This window comes from Podarcis muralis, chromosome 4 (assembly GCF_964188315.1).
Source record: "Podarcis muralis chromosome 4, rPodMur119.hap1.1, whole genome shotgun sequence".
NCBI classification, from domain to species: Eukaryota; Metazoa; Chordata; class Lepidosauria; order Squamata; family Lacertidae; genus Podarcis; species Podarcis muralis.
In genome coordinates this window covers 880,683-892,825 of record NC_135658.1, presented here as the reverse complement: position 1 = coordinate 892,825, position 12,143 = coordinate 880,683, and the positions used below count along the sequence as shown (strand labels likewise).

General features: G+C 50.6%; 2 protein-coding genes across 4 annotated transcripts in view; one reads left to right on the top strand and one right to left on the bottom strand.

The window, feature by feature from the left end:
* LOC114589761 (uncharacterized) overlaps positions 1-12,143 on the top strand; it is a 498,312-nt gene that overhangs the window by 260,510 nt on the left and 225,659 nt on the right. The gene's annotated exons all lie outside the window — the stretch shown is intronic.
* LOC144327596 (uncharacterized) lies at positions 424-6,356 on the bottom strand. Its single transcript, XM_077927957.1, has 2 exons — positions 5,075-6,356; positions 424-1,982 (listed from the first exon to the last, which is right to left on the bottom strand). The coding sequence occupies exons 1-2, from the start codon at positions 5,106-5,108 to the stop codon at positions 808-810; spliced, it is 1,209 nt and encodes a 402-aa protein (XP_077784083.1). The 5' UTR covers positions 5,109-6,356; the 3' UTR covers positions 424-807.

The following is a 12,143-nucleotide window of genomic DNA, read 5'->3' as shown; positions in this document are numbered from 1 at the left end:
TGACACTGAGAACTTAGTTCTGAGAGCCAGTGTGGTGTAGTGGTTAAGAGCGGTAGTCATGTAATCTGGGTAACCGGGTTCGCTTCCCCGCTCCTCCACCTGCAGCTGCTGGGTGACCTTGGGCCAGTCACACTTCTTTGAAGTCTCTCAGCCCCACTCACCTCACAGAGTGTTTGTTGTGGGGGAGGAAGGGAAAGGAGAATGTTAGCCGCTTGGAGACTCCTGAAGGGGAGTGAAAGGCGGGATATCAAATCCAAACTCTTCTTCTTCTTCTTCTTCTAGTTGGTTCTCTCTAGTTCTCTGGCTTTACATGTTTTTGAGAAAGCCATGCTTTCATCCTGTATGTTTAGAGTGTGAAATCTTCAGATGTAGGGTACATAAATTTTAAAGATGAAAATAAATAAGGATAATGACAAGTTGGAACACGTGCAAAGGAAGGCGATTTATGTCTTTATTTAATTTGTATACCACCCGACCCAGTGGTGCTGAATTGAATAAAATATTGGTGGGAGGGGCCAGGTAAGGCCCGCCTAGCACAATCAATCACATGATGCATGAATGCAATTGGAATGTCGATGCCTACCAACTGGGGGGGTGGCCCCCTCAAATATATTATTGGGGGGCAAAGACCCCTTGGCCTCGAAGTTGGCTCCTAATCCCTACAGCCACAGGTCTAAGGACAAACATAAAAGCACAATATAAAAACACAATACACCTCTGTAACCCCCCTCCCCACCACATTTGAAAAGGACATTACATGTCAATCAGCCAAAGGCCTGGTTTAAAAGGTGCTGACTTGCCTGTCTCCTAAAGCTGTATAATGGTTTTTCCAACCTTTGTATGGATTCTTTGATGGGAAGTGAGATTGGAGTTACTATTGAAGCTTTTTCCACATTCCGCACACTGATAGGGTTTCTCCCCTGTATGAATTTTTTGATGGGAATTGAGACTTTGGCTGTGACTGAAGCTCTTTCCACATTCCACACACTGATAGGGTTTCTCCCCTGTATGAATTCTCTGATGCCTAGTGAGATCGGAGCTCTTCCTGAAGCTCTTTCTGCATTCCACACACTGATAGGGTTTCTCCCCTGTATGAATTCTCTGATGGGAAGTGAGAGAGTGGCTCCGACGAAAGCTCTTTCCACATTCCACACACTGATAGGGTTTCTCCCCTGTATGAATTTTTTGATGGGAAGTGAGATCGTAGCTATGACGGAAGCTCTTTCCGCATTCCACACACTGATAGGGTTTCTCCCCTGTATGAATTCTGTGATGGGAAGTAAGAGAGGAGCTTTGACTGAAGCTCTTTCCACATTCTATGCACTGATAGGGTTTCTCCCCTCTATGAATTCTTTGATGGGAAGTAAGAGAGGAGCTTTGACTGAAGCTCTTTCCACATTCCACACACTGATAGGGTTTCTCCCCTCTATGAATTCTGTGATGTGAAGTGAGATTGGAGCTCTGACTGAAGCTCTTTCCACATTCCACACATTGATAGGGTTTCTCCCCTGTATGAATTCTGTGATGGGAAGTAAGAGAGGAGCTGTGCCTGAAGCTCTTTCCACATTCTACACACTGATAGGGTTTCTCCCCTGTATGAATTCTTTGATGGGAAGTGAGAGAGTAGCTGTGAGTGAAGCTCTTTCCGCATTCCACACACTGATAGGGTTTCTCCCCTGTATGAATTCTTTGATGGGAAGTGAGAGAGTAGCTTTGACTGAAGCTCTTTCCGCATTCCACGCACTGATAGGGTTTCTCCCCTCTATGAATTCTTTGATGGGAAGTGAGAGAGGAACTCCTACTGAAGCTCTTTCCACATTCCATGCACTGATAGGATTTCTTTCCAATGTGATTTCTTTGATGGGATGTAGAATGGGAGCTGTGACTGCATCTCTCTCCACACCCCAAATTTTTCCGTGGCTTCTCCTCTCTGGGGATGTTGTTGTGGTCACCTTTGTTCTCAATTTCCAATTCATCACAATCTGTAATGGAGACAAAAAGGGAATAGAGCCTCAGGAACAAATGAAGAACTGAAGGGAGTTGGGTGAGTGTTCATTACCTTTGTTGTTTGTCATTAACCAACATATTAATTATTAGATTCTGATGGGTTGTTGAATGTTGCTTTGTTTGATATACAGTAGTGGTAAAATTCTCGAAGCCACAAACATGAGTCTGACCAAACTGCAGGAGGCAGTGGAAGACAGGAGTGCCTGGCGTGCTCTGGTCCATGGGGTCTCGAAGAGTCGGACACGACTAAACAACTAAACAACAACAGTGGTAAAATTGTGGAAGCCTTTTGGGGGAAGGTGTATTTCAGAGGTTTGATGGCTCATAACACCGGCTCATAACAGCACTTCTTTTGGAGTAATATCGTGAAATTATTTATCAATGGAAAGAGAATTTAATCAAGAATGTAATGCAACAAAGTTTGTTCAATTATGTGAATTCAATCAAAAGTTATAGCAAAATAACCAGAAAAAGGAAGCACAACTTGCTTAGGATGACTTTTGTCAGTGTTACAGGTAGCTAGTTGTGTTGATCTTCCTTAGCCGAAACAAAATAAAAAAATTCCTTCCAGTAGCACCTTAGAGAGCAACTAAGTTTGTTATTGGTAGGAGCTGGTATCTGAAGAAGTGTGCATGCACATGAAAGCTCATACAAATAACAAACTTTGTTGGTCTCTAAGGTGCTACTGGAAGGATTTTTTTTATTTTGTTTTGTCAGTGTGCCTACAGGACAGAAGAAAATCATCTGGGTGTCTACAAGATGACATGGTGCAATGTAATGGGAATTTGAGTGCAAGGACTGGTCTAAATGCTAGAATTCCAAGGGAATCATAGAATCATAGAATCCTAGAGTTGGAAGAGACCACAAGGGCCATCGAGTCCAACCCCCTGCCAAGCAGGAAACACCGTCAGAGCACTCCTGACATATGGTTGTCAAGCCTCTGCTTAAAGACCTCCAAAGAAGGAGACTCCACCACACTCCTTGGCAGCAAATTCCACTGTCGAACAGCTCTTACTGTCAGGAAGTTCTTCCTAATGTTTAGGTGGAATCTTCTTTCTTGTAGTTTGGATCCATTGCTCCGTGTCCGCTTCTCTGGAGCAGCAGAAAACAACCTTTCTCCCTCCTCTATGTGACATCCTTTTATATATTTGAACATGGCTATCATATCACCCCTTAACCTCCTCTTCTCCAGGCTAAACATGCCCAGCTCCCTTAGCCGTTCCTCATAAGGCATCGTTTCCAGGCCTTTGACCATTTTGGTTGCCCTCCTCTGGACACGTTCCAGTTTGTCAGTGTCCTTCTTGAACTGTGGTGCCCAGAACTGGACACAGTACTCCAGGTGAGGTCTGACCAGAGCAGAATACAGTGGCACTATTACTTCCCTTGATCTAGATGCTATGCTCCTATTGATGCAGCCCAGAATTGCATTGGCTTTTTTAGCTGCCGCGTCACACTGTTGGCTCATGTCAAGTTTGTGGTCAACCAAGACTCCTAGATCCTTTTCCCATGTACTGCTCTCAAGCCAGGTGTCACCCATCTTGTATTTGTGCTTCTCATTTTTTTTTTTTTGCCCAAGTGCAATACTTTACATTTCTCCCTGTTAAAATTCATCTTGTTTGTTTTGGCCCAGTTCTCTAATCTGTCAAGGTCGTTTTGAAGTGTGATCCTGTCCTCTGGGGTGTTAGCCACCCCTCCCAGTTTGGTGTCATCTGCAAATTTGATCAGGATGCCCTTGAGTCCATCATCCAAGTCGTTGATAAAGATGTTGAATAAGGGAAAAGCCATTATCTCTCAAGCAAAGGTGGAAAAGATTAAACTGGGTTAAAACCCTTGGTAACTGGACAGCGGAACAATGGGACAGTGTTCTTTGGAGTGATGAGACCCCAATCTCCTTGCTTGGTACTGATGGCATGAAATATGCGAGCAAAAGGTGTGGGAAGAATTTGTGTCATCAAAGGAATGTAAATGCTCCAAAATACATAAATGAAATACTTGTGCCCAAACTGAAGCATTCCACATGTGATCTTTTCCCAGATACTGAACCTTTTTATTTATTTGTTTGTTTTCTATTTCAGCAGGATTCAGCTCCATGTCATGTTGCTGCTGTGTGCAAAAGGTGGATTCAAGATAATCATATTCCGCTGCTGGAATGGACTGGGAATAGCCCAGACCTTAACCCAATCAAAAATCTATGGAGCCAACTAAAGAAACGTGTTAGTCAGAAGCAACCCAGCAATAAAGCCCAATTAATAGTTGCAATAATTCCATCTTGGTTTCACATTATCACAGCTGCAGAACTAAGAAACTTGCTTCACTCCATGGGAAGACGTTGCAAGGCCAGAATTAAAGCTAAAGGTTCCCAAACTAAGTATTAATTTTCTGCAGGGGAAATTCTCCCCCCTTTCCCCTGCAGACATGGTGAGAATTTCTGTTAGAAGATTGGCAGATGAAAATGATGGACTTTGCAGATCTGGTGACACTGACAGGAAAAATTCAAAACCAGCACAATTAAGTATTCCAGAAGGGTTGGAGTAAATTTATACAATATCTGAAAGATTATTGTAAGCAATTAACATCACTAGCAGGGTTGTCTGAAGACTTGTAATGAGAAATTTTCTACCTTTCTATATTTAAATTTTGAGCCATTCTGTAATGAGTGTAATAGGAACTGGAAAATGTACAAATTGCAATGATATAAAGGTTAATTTCGAAAGCCACGAGACGGCAGGGAAGGAAGTTGAGGCTCCAAAGAGCCAGGGTGGTGTAGCGGATAACGATGATGTGAATGTATAATGTTAAATGGAAAACAAATAAAAATTATATTACTCTGAAGCTGACATTTAAGATGCCTGGGCAGTTCAGACCAGCCGAATCGTGGTATAAAAAGGCAGAACTGGAGGAAGATGGTTCACAGAAAAAACTGTAATTTACTCTTTCTTGTGGGTGTGTTAGGTTCCCAAGTGTTGTATTGGGAGCTGTTGAGCTCTGTGAAAATATATGAGGTTTGTTACATAGAGGTATTTTTTGAATTTCCAGGCAGATAGGACGATCCCACAGGGAGCCTTACCAAGAGAGGCCACGATCCCACGATTCTCCTCCATGACGTCCTTATGCAGAGCTCTCTGGTCAGGATCCAGCAACGCCCACTCCTCGTCCGTGAAACAAACAGCGACATCTTCAAAGCAGACTGGACCCTAAAAGAAAAAGGGAAATGTCCTTCTCTCAGACAGCAGAAATATGACATGCTACACAATGCTCTGTCTCCTTCCTTCCTGTTAATTGCTGCGTTGTTTCAATAGGATTGCATTGCTGCACATTTTTATTATGGATGTCTATTTTGACGTTTTAATTGAATTATTTTATTCAGCTTTTAATTATGGGTATTCATCTTTGTGGGTATTCTTGGGAGAAGGGCAATGACAGGCCTAGACAGCATCTTGAGAAGTAGAGACGTCACCTTGCCAACAAAGGTCCGTATAGTTAAAGCCATGGTTTTCCCAGTAGTGATGTATGGAAGTGAGAGCTGGACCATAAAGAAGGCTGATCGCCGAATAATTGATGCTTTTGAATTCTGGTGCTGGAGAAGACTCTTGAGAGTCCCATGGACTGCAAGAAGATCAAACGCATCCATTCTTAAGGAAATCAGCCCTGAGTGCTCACTGGAAGGACAGATCGTGAAGCTGAGGCTCCAGTACTTTGGCCACCTCATGAGAAGAGAAGACTCCCTGGAGAAGACACTGATGCTGGGAAAGATGGAGGGCACAAGGAGAAGGGGGCGACAGAGGACGAGATGGTTGGATAGTGTTGTCGAAGTTACCAGCATGAGTTTGACCAAACTGCGGGAGGTAGTGGAGGACAGACGTGCCTGGCGTGCTCTGGTCCAGGGGGTCACGAAGAGTCGGACACGACTAAACGACTAAACAACAACAACATTCATCTTTGTGCAAATAGGTGGCTCTCTTCCTTGTGGTTTTCAAGTTATTCTGCCTACGCAGGGATTCCAGTTTCCCAGATGGAAGGATCCCCTTTCTCCTCTCCTCATGTCCTGTTCTGAAGAGGATCCCTCCCAGTGCCCCACAGCCAAATTCCAGGGGTTCAAGGGGGCATGGAGAGGGGGAGGAGTGGGGGGCAGGCTATATTTCGCAGCAGATGGGGCTGGCTAGGTGAATCCTGGCCTCTATTTGTTCTCATCCATCCACCGCTTAGAAGCCTATTTTAGCACTCAGTGATCAATCTAGAAATACAATAAGCCTAGTTTGGATGGCCATCTGTCTTGGAGGATCTAGCTGAGACTCCTGCAATGAGGGGGGTGGGACTTGATGACCCTTGGGGTCCCTTTCAACTCTAGGATTCCATGAAAACTGCAACTACAGGTGAATCGTAGTGGTGACGTTCAGAAGGCTGGTGTCACAGAGTTATCTGGGCAGGAAATCCCACAGTTCACAGCTGGAGTTAACTCTTTATCAGTGAGAACACAATATTCACAATCTTGGCTGAGTTTCAGGCTGAATGAGAAGAGCAGCTCATTCCCGGAGGGTCTGTCAGTTTGCATTTCTTAGTGCAGAAAGTATGGATCTGATATTGATATTTCCTATTCTAATTACAGTGGTACCTCGGGTTACATACGCTTCAGGTTACAGACTCTGCTAACCAAGAAATAGTCCCTTGGGTTAAGAACTTTGCTTCAGAATGATAACAGAAATCGTACGACGGCAGCGGGAGGCCCCATTAGCAAAACAATTTATTATTTATACCCCGCCCACCTGGGTGGGCCTCCCCAGCCACTCTTTGCGGCTTCCAACAAAATATTAAAATACAGTAGTTCATCAAATATTAAATGCTTCTGTAAAGTCAATGCATGAAGTCAGAACTGACTGACAAGGGAGTCATTTGAAAAATGGATGCTTGGCTCTAGTGGGTGATACGGAAGGAGGAAGGGGGGGGCAACCATCCTCCCCTCCATCGCTACCTGAAGGGGCCCGAGGCAATGACCTCGACAGTGTCCAGCTCTGCCTAGAACCCTCAGCCCCCACATCGTTACACAAGCACCACACTATACCCCTGCCTTGCTAATAAAAGGCTCTCTTTCCTATCTCTATACGGGCGAAATAAGCCCCGATCTCTTCCTATGCCTTCCTCTCGCCCTATTCCTAATGTGAGTTGACCGTATCATACTGTATCCCCATTCACTATACTGAGCCCCGCTTTAGCCAATCACAGCCATGCATTCGCCCTGCAGAAGCGAGCTCAGGGAGCTACTGCACGCCTCATTTCACTCCTGACAAGCTGCTGACGGCCCCCCGCTGCGAGAACAATGGATCCGAAACCAGAGACCTCGTAAAACTGTCAAAATCCTGTTACAATGTATCCATTCTTGCAATAATATATCCGCTCTGTTTCCGATCTTGGTCAACGGTACGGAATGGGTCAGAAAGCATAGAAACCTTTGGAAATTGATATAAAATCAACCGTAACTCCGATTTCTTTGCTCTTGGTGTCATTCAACTCAGCTCCCTTTGGACTCCATGATGTCACCCCTACCTCCATAATCCCCGAAGCGACAGGACACGTACACAGGAACTTCTTAATCCTGTCAGATCGCTTCGCCTAACCCTTCCTCCGGGCAATATTAGGTGGCAGACGATGCATATCTCTGGCCCATTGTCTTGCCACCACCGGTACTCAATAAATGTTTACCCATGTATATCTCTCACTCTGCATATTTCCCCCTCCCTTATCTCAAATGTTAATTAATGTAACCCCACCTTCCCTCTGAGATATTCATGACGTGTGTAATATATTCGTGATGTAATCAGTGAAACCCAACCTTCCCAAAATGTATTCATGACGTTTCGTGCACTGTATTCTGGGACTTGGAGGGAACTTTTAAAAGTCTATATCACCCCATTCTCGGGGTTCAATCTCGTCTTGAACCTGTTGCGCAATAAACTCGGATCTCCACATCTTGCTCCTGTTTCCGGCTGAGCTTATTTTCTCCGCTAGGACCCGCGGACTCTGTCCGACGAACCGGGTGTCAGGGCCACTCGGCACCCGGGATTTTCCGTAACATGGGGGTCCTCACCCGGGGGTCCTCAGGAGTTGTACTCCCCCCACCCCCACTTCTGGGCACATTTCTCCCCTGCTTCCGTCTCCTTTTCTTGCACTTGGACTCTCTGCCGCTCTCAAGACAGACTCCTGGGGTGGGGTCCCTTTTTCTTTGTTCTGAGGGCCAGGAATGTATCTGTCCAACCCCCTGAGGGCCAAGTGGGTGGGGCCAAAGACATCTCCCTTGAAATTTAGGCAGCTAATTTATTATGATTATTCTCTTAGATAGCTTAACATACGCACAGCCATTGATGCCAAGGTCCCTGGAGGCTCAGGGAGTAGCAGCGCCCATTTCCGGCTGCTTTGCCAGCAACAATCCCTTTGGGAGAGAGAGGATGTGGTCCTGGGATGCCATGCTCTGGGTGCGAGGGGATTGCTGCAGTGGCCTCCGTGGGGAGCTGCCCTGGGAGACACTGGGAAACTGTGCAGCAGCCAGACTCTGGGCTGGGATCCCTCTCTTTATCCCTGCCCTTTCTCTCACACCTTTTTTTTTGGGGGGGGGGGGCTAGTCCACCTCCTCCTCCAGCTTTGGAAAACCATTTGCACATGTTTCCTCTGTTGTGCAATGACGCTGAGTGACGTCACAGAGAGTCAAAGTCCCAGGGACTCCTTTGTTTAAAGAAGGGAGATTTCGTGGGAGTCAGGGATCCTCTGATCTGCAGGAAGGAGAGCGTGGCAGACCTGGCCCCTCCCTGGCAGGACCCTCTCCTCCCTGATCAGGCCCCCCAGGCCCCCTCCCCTGCTGCAGTCCTGGGACCCCCACCAGATCCCAGAGAGAGAGGAGACTCACCAGATCCCAGGAGGGGGCAGCGAGGCAGCCCTTGCAGGAGAGACACAAAGCAACACCCCCCTTCCTTGCAGGAAAGGACTGTGGAGGGAGGGGCCTTGGCTCGGGAGGACCTGGCCCCCCCCCCGCCCGCTTCCTGTCCTCTCTAGGAAGGCAGCTCGGTTCCCTTTAACCCTTGCAAGGCCAGTCACTCCAGCTCAGCCCCCCCCCCCCCCCCGCATTGCACACTCACGTAGCCAGGGCAGAACTCTGATTTCTATTAATTTCTGTCATTTTGAATGGCTCTAAGGAGGCAGCTTCTCCCTGGCTCCGCCTCTGGTAAGGGGTGCTTTTTTGGGGGCCTTCGGCTCTTGCCTGGGCTCTGAGCATCTCCCTCGGTCCCTTGGGGGGGCCTTTGGCTCTTGGCTGGACTCTGAGCATCTCCCTCGGTCCCTTTTTTGGGGGAGCCTTTGGCTCTTGGCTGGGCTCTGAGCATCTCCCTCGGTCCCTTTTTTGGGGGAGCCTTTGGCTCTTGGCTGGGCTCTGAGCATCTCCCTCTGTCCCTTTTTTGGGGGGGGGGCCTTTGGCTCTTGGCTGGGCTCTGAGCATCTCCCTCGGTCCCTTTGGGGGGGGCCTTTGGCTCTTGGCTGGGCTCTGAGCATCTCCCTCGGTCCCTTTGGGGGGGGCCTTTGGCTCTTGGCTGGGCTCTGAGCATCTCCCTTGGCCCCTTTGGGGGGGGGCCTTTGGCTCTTGGCTGGGCTCTGAGCATCTCCCTCGGTCCCTTTTTTGGGGGGGGCCTTTGGCTCTTGGCTGGGGTCTGAGCATCTCCCTCGGTCCCTTTGGGGGGGCCTTTGGCTCTTGGCTGGGCTCTGAGCATCTCCCTCGGTCCCTTTTGGGGGGGGCCTTTGGCTCTTGGCTGGGCTCTGAGCATCTCCCTCGGTCCCTTTGGGGGGGGCTTTGGCTCCTGGCTGGGCTCTGAGCATCTCCCTCGGTCCCTTTGGGGGGGGCTTTGGCTCTTGGCTGGGCTCTGAGCATCTCCCTCGGTCCCTTGGGGGGGGGCCTTCGGCTCTTGGCTGGGCTCTGAGCATCTCCCTCTGTCCCTTTTTTGGGGGGGCCTTTGGCTCTCGGCTGGGCTCTAAGCATCTCCCTCGGTCCCTTGGGGGGGGCCTTTGGCTCTTGGCTGGGCTCTGAGCATCTCCCTCGGTCCCTTTTTTGGGGAGCCTTTGGCTCTTGGCTGGGCTCTGAGCATCTTCCTCGGTCCCTTTTTTGGGGGAGCCTTTGGCTCTTGGCTGGGTTCTGAGCATCTCCCTCGGTCCCTTTTTTGGGGGGGGGCTTTGGCTCTTGGCTGGGCTCTGAGCATCTCCCTCGGTCCCTTTGGGGGGGCCTTTGGCTCTTGGCTGGGCTCTGAGCATCTCCCTCGGTCCCTTTGGGGGGGGCTTTGGCTCTTGGCTGGGCTCTGAGCATCTCCCTCGGTCCCTTTGGGGGGGGCCTTTGGCTCTTGCCTGGGCTCTGAGCATCTCCCTCGGTCCCTTTTTTGGGGGGGCCTTTGGCTCTTGGCTGGGCTCTGAGCATCTCCCTCGGTCCCTTTGGGGGGGCCTTTGGCTCTTGGCTGGGCTCTGAGTATCTCCCTCGGTCCCTTTGGGGGGGCCTTTGGCTCTTGGCTGGGCTCTGAGCATCTCCCTCGGTCCCTTTGGGGGGGCCTTTGGCTCTTGGCTGGGCTCTGAGCATCTCCCTCAGTCCCTTTGGGGGGGGCCTTTGGCTCTTGGCTGGGCTCTGAGCATCTCCCTCGGTCCCTTTGGGGGGGGGCTTTGGCTCTTGGCTGGGCTCTGAGCATCTCCCTCTGTCCCTTTTGGGGGGGGGGCCTTTGGCTCTTGGCTGGGCTCTGAGCATCTCCCTCGGCCCCTTTTGGGGGGGGCCTTCGGCTCTTGCCTGGGCTCTGAGCATCTCCCTCGGTCCCTTTGGGGGGGCCTTTGGCTCTTGGCTGGGCTCTGAGCATCTCCCTCGGTCCCTTTTTTTGGGGGGGCCTTTGGCTCTTGGCTGGGCTCTGAGCATCTCCCTCGGTCCCTTTGGGGGGGGCCTTTGGCTCTTGTTTGGGCTCTGAGCATCTCCCTCGGTCCCTTTTGGGGGGGGCCTTTGGCTCTTGGCTGGGCTCTGAGCATCTCCCTCGGTCCCTTTGGGGGGGGCCTTTGGCTCTTGGCTGGGCTCTGAGCATCTCCCTCGGTCCCTTTTTTGGGGGGCCTTTGGCTCTTGGCTGGGCTCTGAGCATCTCCCTTGGTCCCTTTGGGGGGGGGCCTTTGGCTCTTGGCTGGGCTCTGAGCATCTCCCTCGGCCCCTTTTGGGGGGGGCCTTTGGCTCTTGGCTGGGCTCTGAGCATCTCCCTCGGTCCCTTGGGGGGGGGGCCTTTGGCTCTTGGCTGGGCTCTGGGCATCTCCCTCGGTCCCTTTTGGGGGGGCCTTTGGCTCTTGGCTGGGCTCTGAGCATCTCCCTCAGTCCCTTTGGGGGGGGCTTTGGCTCTTGGCTGGGCTCTGAGCATCTCCCTCAGTCCCTTTGGGGGGGGCTATGGCTCTTGGCTGGGCTCTGAGCATCTCCCTCGGTCCCTTTGGGGGGGCCTTTGGCTCTTGGCTGGGCTCTGAGCATCTCCCTCGGTCCCTTTTGGGGGGGCCTTTGGCTCTTGGCTGGGCTCTGAGCATCTCCCTCAGTCCCTTTGGGGGGGGCTATGGCTCTTGGCTGGGCTCTGAGCATCTCCCTCGGTCCCTTTTTTGGGGGGCCTTTGGCTCTTGGCTGGGCTCTGAGCATTTCCCTCAGTCCCTTTGGGGGGGCCTTTGGCTCTTGGCTGGGCTCTGAGCATCTCCCTCGGTCCCTTGGGGGGGGGGCCTTTGGCTCTTGGCTGGGCTCTGAGCATCTCCCTCAGTCCCTTTGGGGGGGGGGCCTTTGGCTCTTGGCTGGGCTCTGAGCATCTCCCTCGGTCCCTTTGGGGGGGGGCCTTTGGCTCTTGGCTGGGCTCTGAGCATCTCCCTCAGTCCCTTTGGGGGGGCTATGGCTCTTGGCTGGGCTCTGAGCATCTCCCTCGGTCCCTTTTTTGGGGGGGCCTTTGGCTCTCGGCTGGGCTCTAAGCATCTCCCTCAGTCCCTTTGGGGGGGCCTTTGGCTCTCGGCTGGGCTCTGAGCATCTCCCTCGGTCCCTTTGGGGGGGCCTTTGGCTCTTGGCTGGGCTCTGAGCATCTCCCTCGGTCCCTTTTGGGGGGGGCCTTTGGCTCTTGGCTAGG

What these genes read in the sequence shown, in the direction of transcription:
- LOC144327596 (XM_077927957.1), bottom strand. Translation starts at nt 5,108, where the DNA reads ATGGAGGAGAATCGTGGGATCGTGGCCTCTCTTG. An exon ending in TGGGATCGTGGCCTCTCTTG is followed by an intron (nt 1,983 to 5,074) that starts GTAAGGCTCCCT and finishes TCTCCATTACAG; the next exon opens with ATTGTGATGAATTGGAAATT.